The 26718-nt window shown below is 35.9% G+C and overlaps 3 protein-coding genes across 4 annotated transcripts; 2 read left to right on the forward strand and 1 right to left on the reverse strand.

Annotated features, from left to right (window-relative positions):
* Positions 1 to 3178: 3178 nt before the first annotated feature.
* On the forward strand, positions 3179 to 6316 carry LOC141719964 (putative U-box domain-containing protein 50). The gene is made up of 8 exons (XM_074522322.1): positions 3179 to 3347; positions 3431 to 3537; positions 3620 to 3744; positions 3835 to 4249; positions 4371 to 4511; positions 4576 to 5103; positions 5289 to 5981; positions 6119 to 6316. Exons 1-8 carry the CDS (start codon positions 3179 to 3181, stop codon positions 6314 to 6316), a joined length of 2376 nt encoding a protein of 791 aa, XP_074378423.1.
* Positions 6317 to 13572: 7256 nt separating this feature from the next.
* LOC141721425 (protein ecdysoneless homolog) lies at positions 13573 to 17789 on the forward strand. 2 transcript variants are annotated; one of them, XM_074524349.1, is made up of 5 exons: positions 13573 to 14745; positions 15384 to 15713; positions 16003 to 16136; positions 16784 to 16881; positions 16970 to 17107. In XM_074524349.1, exons 1-4 carry the CDS (start codon positions 13625 to 13627, stop codon positions 16879 to 16881), a joined length of 1683 nt encoding a protein of 560 aa, XP_074380450.1. In that variant the 5' UTR covers positions 13573 to 13624; the 3' UTR covers positions 16970 to 17107. The 2 variants fall into 2 exon arrangements, with proteins under 2 accessions (XP_074380450.1, XP_074380449.1); XM_074524348.1 differs by lacking the exon at positions 16784 to 16881 and adding an exon at positions 17445 to 17789 and having other exon boundaries at positions 13576 to 14745; positions 16970 to 17133.
* Positions 17790 to 20855: 3066 nt separating this feature from the next.
* Positions 20856 to 26260, reverse strand: LOC141721426 (O-fucosyltransferase 39). Its single transcript, XM_074524350.1, is given in 10 exon segments — positions 20856 to 21369; positions 21747 to 21944; positions 22053 to 22280; positions 22802 to 23072; positions 24093 to 24296; positions 24416 to 24504; positions 24591 to 24664; positions 24786 to 24867; positions 24959 to 25021; positions 25722 to 26260. Coding segments are annotated over 10 exon segments (1524 nt in total). The 5' UTR covers positions 25827 to 26260; the 3' UTR covers positions 20856 to 21159.
* Between the last annotated feature and the right edge of the window lie 458 nt (positions 26261 to 26718).

Raw genomic sequence — 26718 nt, forward strand, 5'->3', positions numbered from 1 at the left:
CTGGAAAATTCACATCTAATTACTAGCTGCTACTTGGTTTATATATCACCAAGTTTACAAGTTAAGACAAAACTGTAAAATACAATTAAAAAGGCTCTTCACATGTTTCTTCTTCATTTCTCTATCCAATGCAGTTTAGGCTTAGCTGTTAATCTTTGAATACTTTCTTGTTTGCACCAGAATGGAAATGCTGCATTTTCTTGATTCCTCCTAGAGGCTTCCACATTCCAGTTTGTCTCTGTCAACCCATGTGCCTCTGTCAGCTTATGAATTGTCACTATCAACTGTTAATGAACTAAGTATCCGTTGAAGCTTTCATCCGTTGATGCCTTCATCCGTTGATGCCTTATCCGTTGAGGCTTTATCTGTTGAAGCTTTATCCGTTGATGCGTTAGCAGTTGAAGTCTTTATCCGTTGAAGCACTTATCCGTTGATGGATATTATCCGTTGAAGCTTTAGAGACATCCGTTGAAGCTTTGTTTCTTATCCGTTGAAGGTCTTCAATATTAGTTGATACTTCTTCACTTATACAAAATTACAAGGCATGAAATATTTACAATTAGCCCTCCTATTTGCATATCCACTAGTAGTCAACATGACTGATAATTTCCTACAACATCTAAGAATTACAACTTGAATCCAGAGAATGAAATGTGCTACAATACTAAACTTATTGCTAAGTAAAGCTACTCCTTCAACAGATAGCCAAGATGGTCTTATCTGTTGAGGCTACAAACACTAGATTTCTACTTAAGTGTTTTGTATAACTTATCATCAAACTAATACACATATTCCTAACAATCTCCCCCTATTTATGTCTACTAGAACTGTAGGCATAAATTTGGGTTTAGCTTGATGATAACAAAACACTTGACAAATATATTAACTGTAATAAAGCAGGAATTCAAAAGTGCTGCAAAAATGTGTATGCTGAGATGGAATTGAAGAATTACATTGTTTCCAAGGGTGCTCCTTTAGCCTGAGCAGATTAATTTCTTTTCCTTTGATCCCTTGTTTTCTTTCCTAGCCTCCTGTCATTCTCCTCTATTTGAAGTTGAAGTTGTCTGTAGAACTCAGCTTCATCTTCTTCATTGATGTCCAACTTAGATTGCATATCCTTGAGAGTTTTATTACTGGCAATCTTGAGCTGATCTTCAAGTCTGAAAAATCTTCTGACTCCTTTGTTGTCTCTGAACTCCATCAACCAATGAGGTGATTTGTGAACTGTAATTCCTCTTTCTTGAATGAGTAATGTTCTAGGCAAGGCATTGGGCTCCCACCAAGTTTTCCTATGTTGGCAATCTTGTTGAGAATCTCAGTCTTGGCAGTCCTGGTAAAGCCAGAATCCCTTTGTATGGCTGAGTAGACTCTAACCAAGGTAGAGTAGCCTTCATTCAGAATCCTGTAGAGAGGCCAAGTTCTTTCCCCACTTCCTTTGTATTTGAACACTAGTCTTTCTGGTAGCTGTCTGTAGGCAGCTATTCCCCTTACTTCCTCCAGCTCATCCAGATAGAGTTCAATGTTTGAAAATTCTTTTATGTCACAAATGTGAACATAATCATCCTTAGAGGCTTGTGGCTTAGGCTTAGGCTTCTGAGTGAATTTGATTGAGGTTTTAGAAGGTGTTGATTTGATTCTTCTTTTCTGCTTCTTTGATGGTGGAGAAGAGGTTAAGAAGGTGGGCAATTTGATGGTGTCCCAATCAATTGGTTCCTCCTTAGGAATGATTGTTTCACCATGAATGTTTATGAAGGGGTCAGGCACAATGGGTTCAGGAATAGAAGGTAGTGGTTTGGATTTTGATTGGGTTTCTTCAGTCTCATCTACCATCTTTCTCTTTGCATTGGCCTTCTTTCTATTCCCTTTCTGCCATTCCTCTCTTTCCTTACTTCTTTCTTCCATATCATTATCAACCATGTCCCCCATACCTTCATCTTCACTTTTGTCTTCAATTTCTTTCTTTTCTTCAGCTTGACTTGACTTTAGCTATTTTTCAAGCTTTGCTTGTGCTCTTTTGTCAGCCTTTAGCTTTTTGGCTTCTTTCTTCAACCTTCTGGTTTCTTCCCTCTTGGCTGTTGAGAATTTGGGATGTCCTTGCATCACACAGATGCTCTTTCCCTCTCTAAAGATAATAGACATGTTCCTCCTTACAACCACATCCATGGTCTCTTTGTGCTTTATGATACTTCCACCCAAAACCTTGTCTTCATCAGGCTTTGGAAGAGGAAAATCCACTTCTTTCATCTGAGCAAGGCTTAGAGGATTCTTTGTAGAGTCCTTATTGGATCTGTTGTTGGGTTTGAGAACCATAGGTTTCAGATTCTTGGAAGAAATCTCTCCAACCTTATTCCTCCTTACTGGCTTGAGCTCCATAATAATTGGTTCCACCTTTGTGCTATGCTTCACAGATTGTGATTTAGAAGTTGTAGAACCAAAAATTTGTTGCATCTTTTCATCAATTTTCCTCCTTTGCTCTTTGACTTGCAATTCAGTTGCTGCTATCTGGATTAGATCAATTCCATCAAGTTTCCTTTGATTTGAATAGTTGGAGAAGTGGTGATGGCAGGAACTAGCACTTGAGATATTTGAACTGTTGTTGATGGCTCTCCTTCCCCTTCCCTTTTATTCTCCCCCTTTTGTTATCATCAAGGGTAGGGGATATTTGAACTGCTGCTATCTGGATTAGTGTAAATGGCATATTACTTGGAGTTGCAGTAGTTGAGGTTGATTCTAAATGGTTTGAGTCGTACAAGACCTTCATAACCTCCAGATTTTAGGGTTTTTCTTCCTTTCAAACTAATTTGTCTATGTTAAAGAAATCAAATGACACTAATCTAATTTGTCCATGTGATATAAAAATTTAGAGAATATTACAATACAAAACTCTTCCTGTTTGGAAATTTCATTCTTGTCTTAGTTGCTGGCTGACATGTATAATAAACAAATAAATATTACTATAAGAGTCACATATCCAACAAACACAAGAACCAAAATAGAAGGCCTTGTTTGCAATCATCACTATAACTTGGAAACAAACTTCCAAACTTAATTGTCCTGCTTTAATAAAAAAATATTAATGAAACTTCTTTAGCATTTGATTAAACCCCTTGATCAGAACAATTAAAGATAATCTGTATTATTCACTCCATTTCCTTGCAAAATTTTATAAACTTGAACTATGGAGGATCAAGTAGAGAAAGTTTATGTAGCCATTGGGAATGATCTTGAAGATGGTCTTGGGACTTTGGAGTGGTTACTAAGAAAATGGCCACCTTATTCATTACACATAGTTATAATCTATTCAGATCATAGTAATATGGGAAAAGATCATCATGTATTAACACCATGTAAGTTGTTTTCTCTTGCTTCAAATTTGTTTACATGCTGTTTTATTGGATTTTTTATAAAGAGTACATGTATGTTTTTGCAGTTGGTAAGTTACCCAAGAGTCTGCTAAATGATGAAAAACTTGATGGCCTAAGGAAGTTTGAGATGGACAAAACACTATCAAAGTACATAGCATATTGTGCCAAGGTTGTTATATCACACATGTTCCTACAAAATAATTACACATGAGGTTTTTGATGATAGCTAGTGGCTTATATGATCACAGGTAAAGAAGCTTGAGATTCTTAATATCGATAAGTATGATGAGCCCCTTCAAAACATCATTCTGGAATTGATTTCTGGTGTTCGTATAAGCAAATTGGTCATGGGATTTACTTTCTTGAAATCCTCGACATGGTATGCAACTTAATTGGTCTCTGTTGAATGTTTAAGGTAGATCAATTTTTTTATGGCCGGCTGATTAGTCCTCCTTTTCTTGCTCTTCAGGAGATCCAGGAATGAAATGACTGGACCGTTTTTCATTCAGCAGAAGAAGCCTGATTTTTGTGAGTTCTTTGTAATATATGGGGGGAGATCGGTTTTTTTGAGAGAGGAAGGTAATGAAGGATTTATAGAGGATGATCAAGGAAACTTGGTGGCTAAGGTTGGTAAGAGAAGTAGTTTCAAAGGCTGGTTTGGTAAGATGTTTCAGGACAATTCTGGTACTGGAAAAAGTGCTCCATGTTCACCTTCACAACTCACAACCATTGATTTGACTAATCAGTGGGAAAAGTATGTGGAAGAGATTGAAACCTATATTAATCAACTCTTGACATCAAATGAAGATGAACAAGATGGTGAAGTCGCAAACGGTATCCTTTATAACAATCTCAAAGAGGATCAAGACATAAAAGAAACAATGGTAATTCAATACTGTATTATTATTTTCAAAATTTTCTTCTCTGTTGGTTTCTGTAGAAAAAAAACTCCTGTTATTGCCTTTTCGAAACAATTGATGTCCTGAATACAACTGTCAAAATCAGAGTGCTGAAGAAAAAGTGGAAGCAATGAAAATGAAACTAGGAAGAGCTCAGGAAGCAATAAAGCTGTATAGAGGAGAAGCCGGAATCAGTGTAGAAAGACAGAAAAAAGCTGAATGGGCTATTTCTTTATGTATACAACAGGTATTGGATGAACAATATATATCAATAATCTCGATTAGTTATAAGACGACTTTTTTACCTTCAGGCTGAAGAGCTAGAGGCTCGAGCAAAGAGGGAGCTGGTAAACAGAACCAAACAAATGAAAGATTTAGACGCGAGAAAAGAGGAGCTGCATGAGATCAGAACTGAAGTTGTAGAAAGGAAAAGGCAGCTCACCTCGAAACTAGGACTCCAGGTCAAGCTCTCAAATAAATTAACATCATCCGCTTCATCAATATCAAATCTAGAGGGCATACTACAAAATACAGCAACCAAAAACGCAGATGTTGTTCGAGAGATTGAAGTTCTTCGGAAACAAAGAGATATTATTCATCGCAGAATTGAGTTTTGTATAGAAAAAAATGCTGTTGCAAGTATGGATGACTTGAACTTTAACTACAAAGAATTTACACCCGAAGAAATCAGAGTGGCTACGGATAATTTCTCCCCACACTTTACATTGAAGAGTGGTGGTAAGTGCACAAATATGTACATGGGGCGCATCATTGCCACCACAGTGGCAATCAAGTCTATGTTGCACCTATCTATGGATGAAGAAACTTTTCGTACCAAGGTACATTATGACAATTATAAGTATGAGCCACAAGAGTCGGTAATATCTCTTTCATGTCACCATGGATTAGTCGAAAAAATAAGATGAAAGAGCTTACAGGATATCTGATGACTACTGTACCTAGTTCATTGCCTATTCACTATTATGTCTGTTATCAGCTCACACTTACTCTTCTATTGTCCTAGGTGAAACTGCTCTGTGAAGTTCGGCATCCTAATATTATCGCAGTGCTTGGAGTCTGCATGCAGCTACGATGCATTGTGTTTGAATACGTGTACAATGGCTGCCTAAGGGACACACTATTCTCCTCTTCAAGAAGCGGTAGTAAAACAAACCAGGGTCTAAATTGGCATGCTAGAATCTGCATAGCAGCTGAGATTTGCTCAGGTCTAGCCTTTCTTCACCAGGCCCAGCCAAGGTCCATCTTTCATGGCAACTTGGACCCCTCCAAAATCCTACTTGATCGCAACAATGTTGCTAAAATACAGAGTTCAGGGCTGGTATACTGCACTAATGAGTTTGACTTCAAGTCAGATATCCAGGCTTTGGGAAATCTGATACTGCAGCTTTTAACAGGGAGAAACTGGGCCGGGCTTGTTGACGAGGATACCATACTGACGGACCAATTGGCCTTGGTTGCTCTATTGGATGAAACCACGGGAGACTGGCCTCTGGATATAGCTACTGAACTAGGCAGAATAGCAGTAAGGTGTTTGTCATCCGACAACGAAAATTATGGGGCAGGGACAGCAATGGGAGAGCTAAATGAAGTGAGGAAATTGGCGGATGGTCTTCTGGAAAATGGAGGAGAATACGACAGGGCAACAACGGAGGAGTCTGGCACGATACCAAGTGCATTCATTTGCCCCATATATCAGGTGCACAATGCAGCTTCAGTATATTGCTAAGAAAGTTACAAAGCTGAGAATGTTGCACGTAAAAAATAATCGAAACCTACATATCAAAGCAATTGAATTTATCCAGATTCTTAAAGCTAGCTGTAATATTTTTGCAGGACATAATGAAGGAACCATACTTGGCAGCAGATGGGTTTTCGTACGAGCTAGAAGCTATACAAGAGTGGTTAGGGACCGGTCATGATACGTCTCCGATGACAAACTTGCAGCTCAAGCACAAGCACCTTACTCCTAATCACACTCTTCAGTTCCTAATCCAGGATTGGCATTGTAAAACTTCATTTCCTCCTGCATAAAATTTTATCATTTTATGAGAATAACTATTTTTCTGGATTGGTGTTTATGCTCTAACTAGAGGCAAATTATAGTCACAAATTTAAAGTTCTCACTTTCTAAACCTCTGAAAATTTTCATAAATGTTATACATAAGCTTTCTATAGCTCCGACAACTTTAAATTATGACTAACTAATTTAAGTGCCCGTTTGTGAAATTTAAAAATAAGTAACTTACAACTTAAAATTAATAAATGAATTATAAGTGATAAGTAAAAAAAGCTAAATTAAGTGTTTGGATAATTTTACTTATAAGTTATAAAAAAATTTTCTTAAATAAACTAAAATAAATAATTATTAAATATAATTATCTAAATTGTTAAATTTTAAGTTAGATTAACATTTAATTTAATTTAACATTTAATTTGCAAGATCCAAATTTGGACCGATTTCGGTCCAAATTCACCCAATACTGGCCTAAATCTCGGTCCAAATTTTGACCGATGAATAGTGCCGATCTAAACCCTAAATCTCGGTCCAAATTTGGACCGAGATTAAAATAATAGTTTTTAATGTATTTCTTTTAGTTTATTACATAAAGTTTTGATTTCGTATATTTATAAATGCAATTAACTGATTTTAGGATATTATTATTATTTATTTAAATAATAATTTAAATTAAAAAATATTTAAACATAATTAAATAAATATCATTGCATTTCTTGAATTGAAATTACGAATACATTCAAACATTAAAATAAAGATTACAACACATAAAACTTAATTCAAATCACGAATACATTCAAATATTAAAATAAAGATTACAACACATAAAACTTAATTTGAAACACAACATATTGCCCGTAACTATTAGAAATAAGGAGGCTCATATTGCGCTTCGAGATGCACTAATTGAGCATTTGTGAGAAGAATATACTAATTCTGAGAATTAGTATTAGTTAACGATGTTTTAAGATTTAATTAATATTTGTACTTTTCTTATTTGAAATATTGTTTTATTAACGGTTTTATTATAAAAATTATAACTAAATGTGTTTACTATTTTTCATATATATTTGAAGTTTAATTAGAATTCTATTATTCATTTATTAACAATTTTAAAATAAAACAAGTAATTAATAATAATAATAAAATATAAAGATAATATCTTATATCATACAAAAATAATATATTTATTATTATAAGACCTTAAAATAATTAAATAAACATTTTGAGATTTGGACCGAAATTTAGACCAAACTGTTGGAGTTGGAGAGGGGTTCGGTCCAAATTTGGACCGAACTCTTGGAGTTGCTCTTAGACTTAATTTATTAGCAAAAAAATGGCTGATATATAAAGTTAAGCGCCCACATGACCAAACTTTAATAATTTTAACAATCGATTGCTTTACGTCAAAACTCACTAACAAACGTTAGCGGCGAGGGGTATAACAGGATTAAAACATTGCAATAGCTATTTTCTGCACTATGGACCTGTATCTATATATTTTATCATATACAGAGAATTCCTAAACCTCAAGAAGATAATAAACACTCAAACTCTTACAAATTACTTGCTTTCAACAAAAAATCATGGCATACAAGTATAATTGTTGAAATTGGGTCGTGGAAAGGATTGCGTGCACGAATGCAAATATTGGTCGTAAGTTTGCTGGGTGTGGTCTAGGCAGTCGTGGCTGTGGTTTTTTGAGGTGGGTGGATGGGTGTGTAAGGTGTAGGAATTGGAAGTGGAGAGGGTGAAATTGGAGGCTAGAAGATGGAAGATTGGCTTTCTATTTTTATTCTTGTTATTATGCTTTATGTTAGTTCGTAATGTGCCTCTGGTTGAAGATGTACAACTAGATGTTTGAATAATGTTATTGCAGATGTGAATACTTGCTTTTGTTAATATGTAGTTATGTGCACTTTATCTATTCTAAAAGATAAACATAATATTAACACACAAAAGGCTTGATATCATTCCATTAGCATCATTCATAATTTCAGTCATATTACATATTGACCACAAAATAGCATATAGCAACATCTAGTGACAAGTTTTTAAGGCTTGGAGCCAAGCTATTACATACGCCAACAACCATACGACTTGCAAAAACAGTGTCTTAAAACTACACACCTACATCCCTAACCAAAAGCTCCAGTGCCATAAATATAATCACAAATATTAGATCTAAAAATAAAGTTTCTTGTCAAGGCCAACAAAATAACACAAAATAAAGATCAGGTCTCCCATGAATTCATCTATTTCTCTTTGGAATTTCCTTCCTGGCCTGGTGAGGAAAGGCAGAGGTTGAGTTTGCTTGAGTGTCACCAGCTTGTCTGTCATTCTCGTGTTGATGCATCATCTCGGGGATGGTATTTTGATGATATTGTTGCTACTATTTCTACATAGGATAAGGCATTTTAAGTAAGTTTGTGTATAAACCTAATATAATTAAGTCGATTTTAAGTAAGCTTTACCTTCTGTGCACATGTCCTTGAATTATGCCCTGGCTGATTGCATGTCACACAATTAGTCTTAGCAATGTTAGGCATTGTCCCTTGTTCTGCAGCTTTTTTAATGGCATCATTTTTATGTAATTAGAAGACAACAGACCATTAGGGTTGTTGAATTATAACCATATTAGGACCATATATATGAATTACAAGATAATTACCTTGGCAGGACAAGTCCTAGTGTCTTGTCCTAATGTTATGAGCCCTTGCCTTACAGTGGGTACAATTAACAATTGTCCTTACCTTGCTCAATTTAGTGGCATTTTCAGGAATATCATTTCTGGTATTCCTCTTCTTTTTTTGTCTTCCTGCCGGTGTCTTCACAGCTGGAGGCAAAGGCCTTGACTCAGAGGCTTGTTCCCAAAATTCAGGACTCACAATTGGCTTCAGCAAATAGTTGTATAACTGTTTGAAAAAAAGTAGTTTAATTTAGCTGTTAGAGTGTAAAAAGGAAATTGTATATGTAGCAAAAAAAGGAAATTGTATACAAGAAAAGCTATCAATTACCTTCATGTACATGTCCATATTGTAGCATTCATGTATGTAATTCTCCCAAGGATCATTCTTAATGGCTATGCATGTGCAAGCATGATAGCAAGGAATCCCAGTCAGATTCCATTTTCTGCAAGTGCAAGTTTTTTTATCCAAATCAACAACTAGCTCATGGCCACCATCTGTATAAGTGACTAAGTATGTGATGCCTCCAGACCAGGACACAACACAATTACCAGTATACTGTATTGATCTAGGACATTTAAAAGATAGGACAACAGTGTTATAAGAGGTAAGGATCTAGTTATTGTGTTAAGGAAATAATATAAAATGTTGATTACATTTACTTAATATTAATTTGAAATTTTAAATAAGAATAAAATTCTCATTTTCATCCCATTTATAGATTATGGTCTACATTGAGTGTATTCCATAATAGTAATCTTAATTTTGAGCCAATAATACGCAAATAATTTTTCTAAATTTTTTTTTCTTAAATTATATAACAATTATTAAGAGTAAGTACAAATTTAAGATAAATTATTTTTATGCAGGAAAGATACAAGATAGAGCCACATATTTGTCAAGTTTTTTAGTGCACTAGAGCATATCACATTGTCCCTGGCTGCTAATTTGTCTGATTTATGTAGCTCCCTAAACATGATGATAATAGGTAAGTCTGTGTACTTTTTGATACTGTTATTAAATACTTCACAGTGATTGTTAACAAACATATCACTATGAACATGTGTTCTAAAAGCAACTCCTGTCTACTGTGTTTTGAATTTTGCAATGAGCCAGTCATGACATTTTGGTGCAATCTGTGAACATAATTGAACAAGTTACAAGCAACTAAAATTTAACAATAACACGTTACAAGCCAGTCAAGAAAATTGTATAAGGTACCTCCTTCATCCTGTTCATGTGGAGATTAAACTCCCAATCTGTTGATGCCCTAGCAGTTTTTCAAAAAAGTTGCCTTAATGTTATGCCCTTGAACACCTTATGCATATTTTGGTACAAATGCATAACACAGAATATGTGTTCTGCATTTGGTACTATGGCCTCCAAAGCATTTATAATACCCTGTCAAATAAGTACACACATATTAATATAGACATATTTATAGAAGTGCAAGGTAAAAAAACTTACATATTTATGCACACACCTTCTGTCTATCAGAGATGAAGGTCCAATCAGCATCAACTGGGATCTTCAAGTCATGAGTCAGTAATTTCAAGAACCATGTTCAATTCAGTGGTTTCTGATTCAACCACAGCCCAATGGGGTACATGCCGTCATTGGCATCTACCCCAACTACAGCTAATAACTAGCCACCATAGGGGGGAAATGAAGGGTTAGTTTAGGAGGGAGAGACAATAATAGAGGGGTTATATAAGTACAACGTTTAATTTTATATTTTTACCCCTGTCAGTACTTTAAAATGTGAAGTTATGTAACGTCTGTTAATGAGATTTGACGGAATACAATCGATTGTTAAAAAATTTAAGTCTAGTCATGCGGGCGCTTAATTTTATAAGTTATCCATTTTGTGCTAAAAAATTATAACTCAGGCCATCATAGTGCAATTAAGTCTATTAATTAAGTATGATTTAAATAAATAAATAAATAAAATAGAGAAATTATTAATTCTGAAATAAGTTGTTAATTAATTTTATGTGACTTAATTAAATAATAAATGGGAATTTCGGATTAGTATTAATTATAATTAGATTATAATTAGAAAACTCATTCTTCTCTCTATATAAACTCTTTGAGGGCTGATTTATAGATAAGGATACATAGTTTACAAAATCCTAGTCGTTCAAGGAGAAAGAGGAAGAGAGGTAAAAGATGGAGTTTTTGGGTGGTAGTACACATCAATCTTTCAAGAAAAAGGTTCGTGTGGATATCGTAGAGTGTAATCGCGAGAACGGGATACGTGGTGATTCAACAAGGTTTGGAACCCCATTAATCCTCCATTAATTAACTCTTAAAGTTTCTTTAAGTTAAAGATTCTTACTACAAATTAAACATCTATTTTCGCATGGATCCTGCGTAGAGTTTCGATTTTATTCTGGTTTTAATTTAATTTTACATCGTTTCCGTTGTGTTTATGTGCTCGAAACCCTTCAGCTTGTGCATGTATAGCATGGAGCAAGAAAATTTTTGAAAATTTCATTCACAACTGTTATAGTAAGGACGTGTTTCTTGAGTGTTCCAAGTATATTGTAGAGCCTATTTGTGGTGAGGAAGAGTGGAAAGAGACACCCTATCCAAAACCACTTCCTCCAGAGGTTAAACCTCAAACAAGTATACCTAAAAAGAAAAGAAACAAGGCAACTAACATTGTTGGTAATGATGCTACAAGGCTGAAGAGACAAAATACACAAGTTAAATGTACCTATTGCAGTTAGTATAGTCACAACAGAATGACATGCAAAGCTAAGGTAACCTATTTAACTTTTTCGTTATATGTATACGTGATCTGTAATGTAAGATATCTGATAGTTATATTGTTTGTTTTCATAGGCATCTGACATTGTCAATGGTTGTGAGAAAGTGGTACAGACTAATAAGAAGAATACAAAAAAGGACAAACTTTCTGAAAAACCTAATGCAACACCTTAACCGCAGGCACAACAGGCTCATGAAGTTCCACCAACTGCACCTCAGCAACAAGTAACTAGAGTTAATGATAATAGTCAAGGTGGGGTATTCAAGAAGCCGAAGCTTCAAGCTAAGGTGAAGAATACTCCGCATGAAATCCAGCCAATTCTTGCAACCTTTGTGAACAAGGTCACCACCATAAGTAGGGAAAATATTGAAGCAGGAAGAAGGGAAATGCAATCCAAACTAAGAGATAATCCAGTTTGGAAAATTTAGACAATGTAGTAATGGTTGACACTTGTGCATCTTTTGTCTTTAGCACATACTGTGTTTATCATCTTTTATATTTGTCATCTTATGTCTTTGGTCTAAGTTTAAGTAACTTATGTCACTTTTGTGACCAACATTTGTGACCAATTGATTTATCGTCTTTGAATGTACTTTATCTTTTGCTACAATCTGTTTAACCTTTACTAGGAACATAAACTCCAAACATTACACAAATATTGTTATAAACTCCAAACATTAGATTTCATAATCTCGGAACATTACACGGATATTGTCAAAAGGAACATAAACATACACATACTAAACGAAGGTTCACAAAACATAAATAGTTCACACAGACTGGTTCACATAGATTCACTCATCAAGCTCATCATAGTCCTCAATGGTGTTGACAGCCATGTTCATCATCAGACCAACGAGCACGAACATTCCCGCAACCAATTCTTGTTGCTTCTTCTTCACTTTAAGCATCTCAGCTTCATGCCTTTCCACATAACGACCAATATTCTATCTTAACTTTTCTTCCATGTCCAGTGCTTGCTCTTGAATTCCTCTGATTATCTCCAATGTACGAGGTCCAAGTGGTTCTTTGTCAACCCACTCATGGCACCCGCACTTATTGTTGTGACAAACACTAAATCGCCTCCCATCATTTGGCCCAAACCATTGAGTCTTCATAAATGACATCTGGTCACAGAAACAAGCAAGATCTAGGATGACATCCATTTCCACATCTGTGCGAGCCATTCTCTGTTTGCGGGTAAGACAATTTTGGTAATTAGGGCTTTCAATAATGAATTGAGGTTGTTGTAATGTACTTATAACTCAAAGACCCGTTGGAATAATGAACTTCCACAATTACCCTCGACAGAACTAACGGAGTTAGATGGACTTGACGGAAAACAGCAACTGTTAAAATTTCCCAAATCTGATATATGACGAGGTAATTTCTGAATGTTAGTATCCCAAGTGATCCGACAGCCAAATTACGAGTACACCAAGTACATTTTTAGTCTAAAAATTATACTCCCTCCGTCCCATTTTGTTCTTCCTCTTTTGACTTTCGGTACTGTTCACGGTAAGCGATTGACTACTAATTTACTTCTAATCTATAATATCAAACATAGTCATGAGTGATCTCGTTGGATTCGTATTTATCAGTACTTTAATACAGTGAAATTTTTATATTTAATACTAATACGAATTTAAAGATATTAACAATCAAAAGCGTGCATTGACAAACGTGTCCAACACAAATAGGAAACGTTTTTAGGGACGGAGGGAGTACTAGTCACATAATTCAAAAAAATGATTTTTATGCTCTTTTCTCTCATTAAAAAATTACATAACTCTGTTCATTTCATATATAAATCTATATATTTGAAGGGTTTTACAAAAAGAGGGAAAACCAGAAACTTCTAAACCATGGCAGAACCCTCATCATCCCCCTCAATCTTTCCCCAAAACATCTCCACGAGACCACCAGACGACACCGTTTTCTTCTCAATCTACCCAGACTCATCTCTCTCTCCAAACCCTAATTCGCTCTCTCTCCTCCAATCTCTCCACCTCGAGATTCTCAATTTCATCTCTCCCTACACCTCCAATTACATCTACCAACACCACCCTTTCTCTCTCTCTCTAAACTCATCTGATCCCATTCCTCATCTTCACGGTAAGCTCAAGTACGGCGATAATCTCGACGACGAGTGGTTCGTTGTTTTCTTACTTTTCGAGATTTCGAAACGGTTTTCGAGTGTTTCGATTCGTGTTTTCGATACTGATGGTGAGTTTTTGTTAATTGAAGCTGCTGTGCATCTTCCTAAGTGGTTGAATCCGAGTACGAGTGTTAATCGTGTGTTTATTAGGGGTGGGGGTTTGTGTATTGTTCCGAAATCGAGGTTTAATTCGTGTCCGAATTTGCGAGAGGCGTTGCGTTTTTTGCAAGATTGCGGTGAGAGTGTGTGTAGAGTGGAGGAGAATGTGGGGGAGTGTATTAGGAGTAGGATTAAGGGGTTTGTTGAGAGAGTTGATTATAATATGCATAGGGTTAGGGTTAGGGTTCCGGTTACGGTTGCCAGTGTTTTGAGGAATGAGCCGTGTTTGATTGCATTGGCGGTTGAGGGGTTTTACGATAGGGATATTGATTCGATGAAGTATGCTGGGAAGATGGAGAGGTTTTTGCCGAATGGGAGTGGGGAGGAGTTTGTTGTGGTGTCGGTTAAAATGTCGAGGGCTATGTATGCGCAGTTAGTGCAGCAGAATTTTCAGGCTCCTAAGTGTTATCCAATGCCGAGTAGGAGTGAGGGGAGAGTGTATAGTGAGGCGGAGTTGGGGATGAAGATTGCGTGTGGGTTTGAGATGATTTATCAGTGTAGAAAGAGAGATGGGGAAGAGGGGAAGGGAAGTACATGGGAGGCGTTTAAAGCGAGTTTAGAGAGGAGTGGTTATTTTAAGGGCTTGCTTCCGGGGTCAAAGGAGTATAGGAGTTTGATGGAGAATGCGGAAGAGTATTACGGAAAAAGTTCTTTGCATTCTAGGGCCAGGTATTTTACATTATGCACCTAGATGTTTACTGCCGAGTGCTAATATGTAGTAGTAATAGTTTTGGTGTAACACAATTATGTCATGCCTTATTACCCTCTATCATTTAAACTGAGCTGCTTCAGTGTTCAACTTCATTTAAACTGAGCTGCTTCAGTGTTCAACATTTACCTGTTTATACTGAATACATGTTTCAATGTAGAAATTGTAAAGTACATTCGAACTCATGCTGCTAATTAATTCATGCCTTGTGCGAGAACTTTGTATTATTTCTTCTGTCATTTACTAGTCTTCAGTATTAACTAGTAAACTGTAAAGAAATTTGAGGTGGCTAACAATTTTACAAGAAAGATCATAGTTTCCTTATTAATTTTTACTACAGAATTGACTAGTGACGACATACTATTTTTTACTACAGAATTGACTAGTGACGACATACTTTTGACTTCCCATCGTCCTTGTTAGTTGTTTTTTTCTTTTCTGTATATGCTTTCAGTTGTGCTAAAATGTTATTACTCAGTTGCTAACAAATTTTAAGTTTCTGTGGCATTAGAAAATTCTGGGTGCTTATTTTTTTTTCTTAATGATATCCTGTGTGCATTCGTAATATGTAATTCTACTTATATCTCGCTTATAACAGTGACATGATGAGTGCTCCAGTTAGGCGCATCGATGAAATTCTTTCTACTCCTTGTTCACCTAATGATTTTAAGGATGGAGAGCTTCCACCTTCAGATGATGATTCATGGCTCTACAATGGTGAAGAAGAGTTAAGTGCTGCTCTTCTTGAGAGGGAAAAAGAGATGGGAATGTTTAGTTCAAAAGATAAAAAGAAACAGAAATCAAAAGAGCAGCAGAATGCTGGGATGTCTTCTGGTGAAGATTATGGTCTAGGGGATATAGCAAACTCTATGAAAGCATTTGTGAGTAAAATGTCTAGCTACGAAGGAGCAGAAGTTCCGGAAAACAGGTTTGTCTCCTTTTATGCAGAAATTACAATTATTTTATTCAAAATGAGTATCCCTCAGCGTTATATAGTTTGATATTTGAAACAGCTAATGAGATATCGATGGGTCTTAATGCTATAAATGCATTAGATTCTGGCCATCATTTTGTGAAGTCTTAAGTTAATTAGTTCTATTCTTGGTAATATTGACACATTCCACTGTTAGGCCTGCCACTGGTCTCAGAGTATATCAGGTGTATTGTTATACTTTATATAGAAGCAAGTGATGCAATTTTTTGCTATCCCCTTGCAGAAACCTAGAAGATGTGGACTTCGATGTGGAGCGCTTCATGAAAGACATAGAGTCGGTAATGAAACTTCCTCGTTCAGATGATGCTGATAGCGATGTGGCTGCTGAAGAAGGTTCCTCCTCTGACATGGATTTTGGTAAGTATCTTAATTATTGTTATTCTTTGTTGATAGATTTGTATTTCATACTGATAGTAGATCTCAGATGCCTACACTTCCTCTCAGTATATCTCTATAAAGATAATAATTTTTTACTGCCAATACAGTTAACCTTGTATAGTTTTAAGAACTAGCCAAGCACATCTAAATTGCATCCGGGAGCCTAAATATTGTTATCTATTGAATACTCTATCATCAGCAAGTTGAAATCCTTTAACTTTGTTTTACCGATTTCATACTTCCTCTGCTCTGTTGAGTAAAAATTTTAATTAGTTATCATTCGCAGTTACCAATTGATAAGTTTTTTAATATTGTTGCTTTTATCTCCTATGGGTAACATTTAACATGCATAAGCTAGCCCGACAAATTGTCTGTAGTTATGAAGGCCTAAATAGAGATCATACTCATAATAATTGCAACTTTACTGTAATAATTGAACTCCTTAATAGATGTGTATATAATATAATTATACAGAGGGAGTTTCATAAATTTTATAAATGAAAAAATGTAGGAAACATAGTAAGCGTATCTACAGTTTATTTAGTACTTCCCTCCCGGTCACATTTTGGTGGTCACTTTTAAAAATTTCATGCCAACTGACACAACTCAACATTTATTCTATTTAGGGCTGTCAAATTTGGGACGAATTTGTTTCCTGCAGGATTTTGGGATCGGTATTGGAAATGCCAAACAAAAGGCATTCTTTATGGATGGCTGCATTTAGGTTGCATTAATGTAGTTACTTTAAACACTCACATCTCTCAATAATTATAATGAGGGTGTTACTAATAATGCTATGAATGCATGTGCAGATGACTTTGACTATGATAGTGATGGTATGGAGGCTTCTTTGGATAATGAAGAAATGAATTCTTTCATGGGTTCCTATTCCGATGCTCTGAATGAAGAACTAAAAACCACGACACTTGACAAAAGCTTTATCCGTGCAAATGAACAGATGATGGAGGCAAGCGAGGTAACTTCTGTTTCTGTTTGTTAATGTACAGAATGTCTATTTTCCTTATTTTACTTGAATAAAATCAGACTTTGAGCTTGCCTGACTATATCATATCTGGGCCTAATAATTGTGTGCCTAGTTGTCTGAAAAGAATTGGTTTTCGATAATCCTTCCCATCCCAAAGCACGCTATGGCAAAAAACATAAAAAGTTTCCTTTCCACTTGCTAGGCTACCCAGTCAAATTGCTGATACCCTACTTATCTTCTGTATGAAGAATGTCATGATTGCATAATTATAATGTGATATTTTGTATAAACTTTGAATGCAGGGAACGTCAAAAGGTGCAGGAGGTGCGGGAGAGGAGTTTACACCTGTTGATGTAGATATAAATCTTGTTAAAAGTTTAATAGATTCATTTTCTTCTCAAGAAGGGCTCCCTGGTCCTGCTACTAATTTGTTAGGCCTTATGGGTCTCCGCCTCCCACAAGATGCCAAGAAAGATAAATGATTGCAATATATGCAGCGACAGTTTTGTTATCTCTACTAAGATCATATTATAATGTTTCTGTTGTATTAGTTTTTTGTTTTATGTAATATATGATTTCTGTATATCTTAGCTTAGTTTTGTCAGGTACTATCGAACATCTGAATTTTATAGATTCTGTTCTGTTGATTACGCGTGTACAATTTTTTTATTTTTGTTTTCTTATCAAGTTTTTTTTTACCAAATATCATGTTCAAGTTAGTACGGTCTGAATTTGATGGTTTTTATGTAAAAGGTCAGAATCAAAATGTTCCGGTGAGAATGCAACTAATCTGGCAAGAACCTTCTCCGATCACCAGACTTTCAGGCTCCGTTTGCATTGCCATGGCCATTGAAATGCAAGATAGCAACATCAAATTCATTGTAGCTTAACACATGAAATAATCAGGTCTATGTCAAGTTCTCCTCTTTCATGGTTTACAGTAGTTGAAGGCCTATAACCTTGTGTCATAAAATAGTTGACTCCAAAATTCTGTTAGATAATTGATGTCTCCTCCACTGTGATCTAATGGTGAATGGAAAGGCTGATACTACTACTTTGTTATTTTTCCATTATATTTCTCTATTACTGGGTTAATAGAGTCGTTTAATTCAATTATGGATGGTGACTCATATGATACAATTGTTGGATTAATTTAATATGGCATGTACCCCGGAAGTGCAAGCAGAGTTGGACAGATTCTAGAAGCTCGCCATTGTTGCGTTTACTTTTAGAGCTCTGCATATCCAAATGTAATGCAGAAAAATGTCCAGAATAACATGACTTGAAAGAAATTCATATCAGTAAATTTCCCGGCAGATCAGCAAAAAGTAACATTCTTAATTCTTAAAAAGACAGAAAATAGTATAAAAAATGTTATTTCCTGAAAAATTTCTGTTAGAAATGTTTGCTTCATGTCCACATGGGAGGAGAAAGATAATTCAGTATGCTTCCTACAGAAATAACCAAGGCAGAAGAAGAATACCTGGTCATCACAGGGTTCCTACAGTCTTAGTCAGTAATACTGAACATGAATCATTGATGTCAAATCTAATACTACTGAAACAGCAAAAATGCTTTAGTTAATAATGTGCAATGGAACACATTTAGCGAAATCTTTTCTGGCGCAAGTAAAAAGAAAACAGACTAACCTTATTTTTCATTTAATGCTCCATGGAGAACATTTGTTCAACCAGGGGCTGATCTATTCTATGCCCGGAGGTGGAGGTGGCCTCAAAATAAAGTTAGGGAGCAAGAATCCTTAGCTCTTCCCAAGCGCTAGCCCAGCAGCCCCCTCATGGCTTGATCATGGGTCTTTCCCTGGTTTAATTAGCATCTGTGCTCATGTATCTTCCCCCATATACCAACCTTGAGCAATCCACACTCCACAGAGTGATAGCAGCTCCTTTTTGATGCAAGAGCCAAATGATGTATTCATAAAAGTTGAACGTTTACAACCTTGATACAAGCAACGATCATACCATATAAAACAGACGGAGATATGAGCAATAATATTATAAGAAAAATATATAAATGAAAATATATGCAAGAAAAAGAGCATACCAGACAATAAAATGAAAATCAAACAGCATGAGAACAAAAGATTTTACTTACTATCAGACTGCTCATGTGGGAAATTTTTATATTCATTCAAGAACTGATCATGTATCACCTCCTGTAATTTTTACAATCACCAATCTCGCCTATAGCATGGAACCAGCAAGCCAGAAATGAGGGGGCATGTGGTTACATTCAACCAATTGACCAATCCAAATAATAAAATATAGAACCAAACAAACAAACACCATCTGATGGCACCAGCACAACAGCATATTCTTTATCAACTCTCCATTTCGCCCTACTGTGCCATTTTTTCTTGATTTTCCTACTTGAAGAAGTCATCTTAACTTCTTCCAAGATGAAAATTTAAAAAATCTAATTCTCTCAATCCTAATCCCCAATCAGAAGAAGACTTTACTCAAGAACAATCAGGCCAGATTCTTTCTCTATCCTACCCAATACCCAACAAGAAAATCTACCTAAACAGACAGCCATAGCCCATAGTTACATGTACAATAAAATCAGCCCAGTCAAACCCAACATACACACACAATCTCTAATATCAACAAATAAATGAAACAGTGAGTACTCAACACCACAAAGTGTAACCATAAAATCCCAAAAGTTGATAATGATCAAGCATCACCAATCATCGATGTAAATCACTGATTTGATCCCGCAAATCTCAACTTAAATAACAAACTTGTAATTATGTCAACATAAACTACCTTAATTTAGTTAAGTCCCCATTATATCCAACTCCCATACCATATCTAAAGACAGTATTTAGCGAAGATAATTCAAGAATATAAAAAAAATACAAATAGATACTCATACCAAAGAAAAAAAATTAGTCCTTCCATAACACTGAGAAAAGGTCCAAACTTTTTTTAATTGAAGGATTGAAAATAAAAAATCCATACGTATAGAACATACAACTAAAGATTACAAATACAGAGTAATGCACAAGTAAAAATTCCATGAAAAATTGTCAACAAAATCAAGATCGCAACCTCTACGGACACAGTTCATCAACCAGCTTGACTACCAGTCTGATCTTTTATGTCATCTTTTGAACATAATGGCGCTCATGGAGGATAATAAGAAAGGGAGCTACAAAGCGACATTTGGGAGTATTTTACTAAAAGTAAGTAGGATAAAAGTTGCACTGCAGCCATTTTCTTTCTCAGACCTGTCTTAGCACAATAGTTGCAGAACAGCCATGTACTTCATTTTCACTTCCTAATCCTTCTTGTCCTTTGCTACCTCAGATCAAGTTTGATGCTCAATTAAGACCTCCTTCAAGTGGCATGATAATTTCAGTAAGCTAAGGGTGTCACGTGTTCCCGAGAACTGAACAGGGAGGGATGAACTAGCAAAAGTAAGTGAACCTGTTGGCACATGGTGCTAGCCTCATCTGTCGACTATTTGACTAAGCCTAGAGCAGTCTACTAACTATCTCTTCTCAAGTGTACTGTTAAATGAGCCGATTTATATGTGAACTATAAATATAATCAACCAAGGAGAACTATATATATCCGCAAAATAAAAAACTTCTCTAAATGCAAAGCCATTTGAAGAAAACCAGATTCAGTTGTCACATAGTTCATACATTTTGTTCGCCCAGCATAATATATGGGCTCAAATACAGGAAAGCAGCATAAGATTTTCAATTTTATAAAAATACTACTTTCCACGAAAATAACAATAGCATTTATATAAGAATGCTACATTACATTATATGCTCAACTCAGGAGTGTTTTTTACAAACTATGTAATCTTGTATCCAGAACACAAACAAATACAAATCACTATTTCCAACCAAAATAAATACGATATAAATTATGAGCATAAGAAACCAAGGGGATGCATCTTATTTCAATTGCTAACCAAACAATGACTGCACCCTATAAATATATATATTAAACATCATACTTCATCTTTTAATGCCTGACAATTTTAACCTTGGCACATGCAATCTGGTGCCGGATATGTATATAGTGACTGTTTCAGGTTCCGCGTTCTGAGTTGCCCTTGCCTGTTCCTGTGACCTTCAACCACTGCTTTCTGGAAGTTTGACCAATCCATGCTTTTGTTAAGGAAAAGCTTCCCTAACAGCGCCATGTTAGGTCTGATTGTTTTCAGGTTCTGGTAAGTTCTGTGTCCAACCTATTACATCAATAATTATTTTAAAAATAAAATTACAGTTGCATAAAGCATTCAAGTTATATACACAAATTATTTTAAATCAGCTTCTTCCAGTCTCTTAAGTAATGTGTTGTGACATACTGTAATTTTTTTGACTCATTTAGCCATACATGTTCAAGATATCCTATGCACATGCAAAGTTGCAAAATTGTAAAAATGAAAATGCAAATTTTGGAAACAAAAGGGCAGAAACCAATTACATCCCCATTTGCCAAAATCAATAAAGGAAGTCCTTGTGGCCATGCAAAGTAACTAAGAAACTAAATCCTTGGATTTGATACAGGTGTGCATTAGTATTCTTTCCTTGGATCCCTCAATATCAGAGTAGAAGTGTTTACCATAGCATTGTGCATGTTCCCTGGTGAAGCAGAAACGAAGATGTCACTATGCATGCTGACATAGTAATCAACAGCAGACATTAAAGAAGCCTTCCCTTTTATATTCGCCCTTTCTTCTGCAGATGCAAGACTCTTTTTGTCTTCCATTAACGGGAATAATGTCCTTAATGTGGAGATTCTAGCTTCACCACCAAAAACCTAGAATAACAGTGTAAAATGTAGTATTAATTGGAGTAACTATGCTTTAGTGAATGGAAAAAAAGTTTGCACTTCATTGTACTATATATTAACATAATTAAAATGAACCTTGTGGGATGCAAGATATAGACGAGTGCTGTTGTCAAAACCCAAAGCAGCTAGAAGCAGTCCAATTTCTTCTGGGGTTAATGGGCAGCGTCCCTGGTTCCTTAACTCCTTATCAGTGAACTGGGTATTCAGGACTCTTCCCTGCCAAATCACTTGCCTGTACTTGGCTAGTGCCAGCTTCTCAGCTTTACCACCACCAAAGTCGCAGGCTGAGTGAGCAGCCATGTCCTGAAGAGGAAATATTGTGTACATAAACATTTTAATTTTGATTTGACTATATGGAACCAAAAGCTATGATCATGTAGTTGATGTGATGCAAGTTTCGAAATGAGTACCAAATCTCCTGATCATCAACACTAGTGTCCCAGTACTCCATATACATCAAAATGAGCATGTTTAAATTTTCTAAATGAATGAATTTGAAACGAGGAGCAGTAAGTTTTACAAAACCTCGTATTGACAATAATTAAGAAATAATTTCAACTGGAACACCAAATGATTTGAAGAGTATGCTAAATGGCAACTTTTGTTGGTAACAGTCAGTCAGAACCTAACAGCTGACTGAGTTTCTACCTGGTAAAAGTGGAAAGAGTTTATAGTGCAAGATCAACTTTCCTTAAATGTGACCAAGAACACTATACACGGCTCTTTCATATTTTTTTAAGTCCAATTATCCACTCCATTAGTATTCCCCAAAATCTTGAAACACGGATTCTGAGAATAAACCTTCACAATATAGTTGTTCATACCTTGTCAAATCGAAGGTGCAGAACAGCAAATTTAGCCACTCCTTGTTTTCCTTGTGTTTCAGTAACCTCGTTAAGGTACTTGACACCACCTGCTTCGCTTTTCCCAAGAGGATACCTAAGGCGGCTGACAAGAGCATCTCCAAGAGATCTTATATGAGGCACAAAACTTAGTGCTTGAAAGTTGGCCTTGCAACGTAACCGCTGGATATACTTGGGCATGTTGTCAAAGTCCAGTCGGTGTGAAAATGGAGCAATGGCAGCTATTCCATAACTGGATGATGAACAATTAAAATAATCTAAGTTTTCTAGTTCAAGAAGTAAGCTATGAGTAATTTACAATATTATGCATACTGCATACATGCTAACGTGACATGCTTATGGAGAAAATATATATTTGATCATTGACAGACAGAACCCTTGTGCATCATAAAGATACCTTTCCATATTGATTGACCACCATGAACTTGCCAGCTTTTAATTTAACATACCAGCTGAGCTAGTCCCTATGGGATGAAAGTATCTTAGGTGTTTGCGCAATATGGATGGTTCAAGGTTTTGGCGCCTTGATTAAGGACCACAAATATTGTTTCTTCTGACTATTTACTTTTTTATTTATTAGCAACCATGCATGTACGGTTCATTGGAGAATAGGAATGAAATTTGTTAAGGAGAGTTGGTTTTTTTGGTAGGCCACTTAGTACTCCAATTATACCATAAGCTAATAATACAATAAAACTCAGGAAAATGTCCAATATGAGAGGTACTATGGAAGGGTCATAGTATCTCCCAGGACTAGAACTTTAAAGAACCAGCAAGCCAAGACTTGTGTTTCAGTCCTTTATAAAAAAAATTAGGTCATTTATGCAAATTAAGCTCTTCAAAAGTAATTACTAACAAAAAAAATCCAATTTAGTCTATTTGAAGATTTGTTTTACACATTATGCAAACCAATCTACATTGGCAAATTTTCCTGCAGACTGCACATGTGTTAGTATACAAGCTACTTTTTTTAATTTTTAATTTTATTTATTTTTGTTAACCAGGTGTCCGGGCTAGCTTACGCGCACCTCGACTAATCCTGGAGAGGGCTAGCACAGCATCCAACCGCCATGACCCCCTACTTAAATCTGAGCGTCCACTTGGCAAGCTACTTTTAGTATTTCTGAGAGATGGCCACTGCCTGCAGATTCTTAGTGAATAAAACATATTTGAACAGCACATGGCTATACGATAATTTGCTTTCAATTCAATTCATGACTTCTTAATAAAAAGTCCATAAATATTAACCAACCTCTCTAGGATGGGTGACACATTTTCCAAATACCAGTTTGCTTAAGCACGAAGAGGTGCAGTTTTGATTCTGGTAGCTCGAATAGCTGTTGAATAATACTCTCTTGTGCTCCAAGAGAAATCCTCAGGCAAATCTTTTACTACAGGAATATCATTCTTTAATACATTAATAAAGTGATCCACGTCGTATATATCCATGAATGAGCTGCAAGATGCATTTACATATATAAGGTTTGGATTTATATTATAGTGTATAATAGTTTCAAACATGAAAGAGAATCTACATCCACAGAAGAGAAATTAAAAATTAAAATGTGGGGCAACCTTGAATCTTTCCAAACAGGATTGAGTTCTAAGTAAGGAATTACAAGTGTTGCATTTAATATTTTAGCAAGAGCAACGGCATCACAAATCTGTTGAAAATCACCAAATTAGTTGGGAAGCAAACAAGAAACTGTACGCTAAATCAAGGAAATTAGCACATGATCTTACTACCTACCCCCATTCTCTGCTGGTTCAACCCTCCATCAAGGAACAACTGAAGATAGCCCTGAGAGTTTTCTGGTGACGGCACTGCCACATAAAAGGGATGGAATTGATGAGGTAATGATACAGAAAGAGTGTATTAGTTTCTTCAAACATTTGAACAATTTATTCAAGCAGAAAGTTCTTTACTAATGCTACGAATACATACTCGGGCCAGTAGACGAATCAACGCAGGGTTTCCATCCTTGGTTGGCCAAGGGCATCCATAAATCAGATTTCTGTTCATTTGACTACAAGAGGATAAACCAAGTCAGCTCATTGTTCTATTTAACGTCTCGGATAAGATACAACATATATGCAGCTCAAGCAACTCTTACTCACAATTTGACGATGTACAGCACTCTTTAGCAGGTTCTTATGTCTCGGTTTTGGAGCACTTACTTCCTGTACAAGATGATCAGAGCATGAGATAGTAGAAGCACAAATCCTCAACTCTTAACCCAACCACAAAGAAAAACCAGTTATTGCAAAACTACCTACTCAACACTTAGTACTATGTTGTCAACTTTTGGCCAAACTAAACATAACACTAGTAGTGAGACTATCTTCGTCAAGCCCCAACATTGACAGTTCCATAACAGCGATTAAATAGAGGCACAAGTACAATGTGCAAAAGGGTAGACACCGAGCAGTAATATTAACAAGCACCAAGCAGTAAATTACCGTCAACTCCGAAAACAGGCCTAAATTTTGTTAAGAACTAAAAAAAAGATATTTGCTAATTGCTATTTTGTAACTATGAAACAGTACTTGAATTGTTGCTAGTTGTCAATTGTCACATTAACCATGTCTTAATCTGCTGATTTTAACCAAACTTCTATAAACACCACAACTATCACAATAATCATTTATGGGGATTAAGATTCCAATATAATAATTTAACCAAAAAAAATGTTGTGTGGCTACAAATAAATTAAGAACAAACTAATGCAACATAAACAAACATAACTATTAACAAGGAATATATATTATACTGAAAAATTGAAAACCCCCGGATAAGCATTAATTTTTGGTAAAACCAAAAGCCATGAGAGTTGAAACACATAGGAGCTACAAAAGAAAGGGAAATATATATAAAATTTACCGATAACATGGATGAAGAGGCATATGCAAAGGAAGTAAGAAAAAGAATTGAAAGGATCGTCATAGATACACCAGCTGCAGCTCCTCCTCCTCTGCTCCTCATCATTTCAGAGCTTTTTTCTCTCACAAGAGGAGAATGTAGCTGCTTTGGTGGTCTTGGAATAAATAACAGTCTCTCTCTCTCTCTCTCTCTCTCTCCCTCTCCCTCTCCCTCTCCCTCTCTCAGCCCCTCCCTCTTTCTTTTATAATAACTCTCTCTGTCTCTCTCATAAGAATGACATTATATAGAAATTAAGAATGCATGGAGAGAGTGTCCATTCCATCCTCGCCAGCTGCAAAGGAGAGTGATTATATAAAAGAATAGTCTTTTTCAGAGGGACACACACCCCTCAACAACATTTCCGTATTTATAATATGCATGTATCAGTATCTGTTTATTTTGGAATCAGCTAGCTATAAATTTCTTGGGCTTGATTGGTGTAGAAATAGACAATCTTTGGATTTCTGGATTTTACCAGCTTTTGAATGCTAAATTTTAATAATGGCAGAGGCATGAATTCGGGACTCAAATTAAATGAATTGTGTGGGCGGGTTGGTTGGGAAGTTCATGGGGTTGCGTTCCTGTTATCTCACACACACTAACTTTACTTTCTTTTGTTTTATTGCACCGACACTGCAACTGTGTTAATGTGTGTGTTTTGAGTCTTTTTTTACCGTTATACAGTTTAGCCGCGTGTTCAGTATTCAATGACCAAGATTCTTCATCTTTTTCCGATATCCAAGTCTACCAAAATTACTCCCTCCGTGACTCCGTAAGTAGAGCTGTAAGTCGAGGCTCTCGAACTAGTCTGACTCAAACTCGTTTAAGTACACTCGACTCGGTTCCACTCGACTCATTTAGATAAATAAATCGAGTTTGGACAAAAATTTTGGCTCGTTTAATTAAATGAGTCGACTCGATTCGAGAAATTAAACAAGCCGAGTTAGAGTATAGGTTT

Source organism: Apium graveolens, chromosome 4, assembly GCF_009905375.1.
Source record: "Apium graveolens cultivar Ventura chromosome 4, ASM990537v1, whole genome shotgun sequence".
NCBI classification, from domain to species: Eukaryota; Viridiplantae; Streptophyta; class Magnoliopsida; order Apiales; family Apiaceae; genus Apium; species Apium graveolens.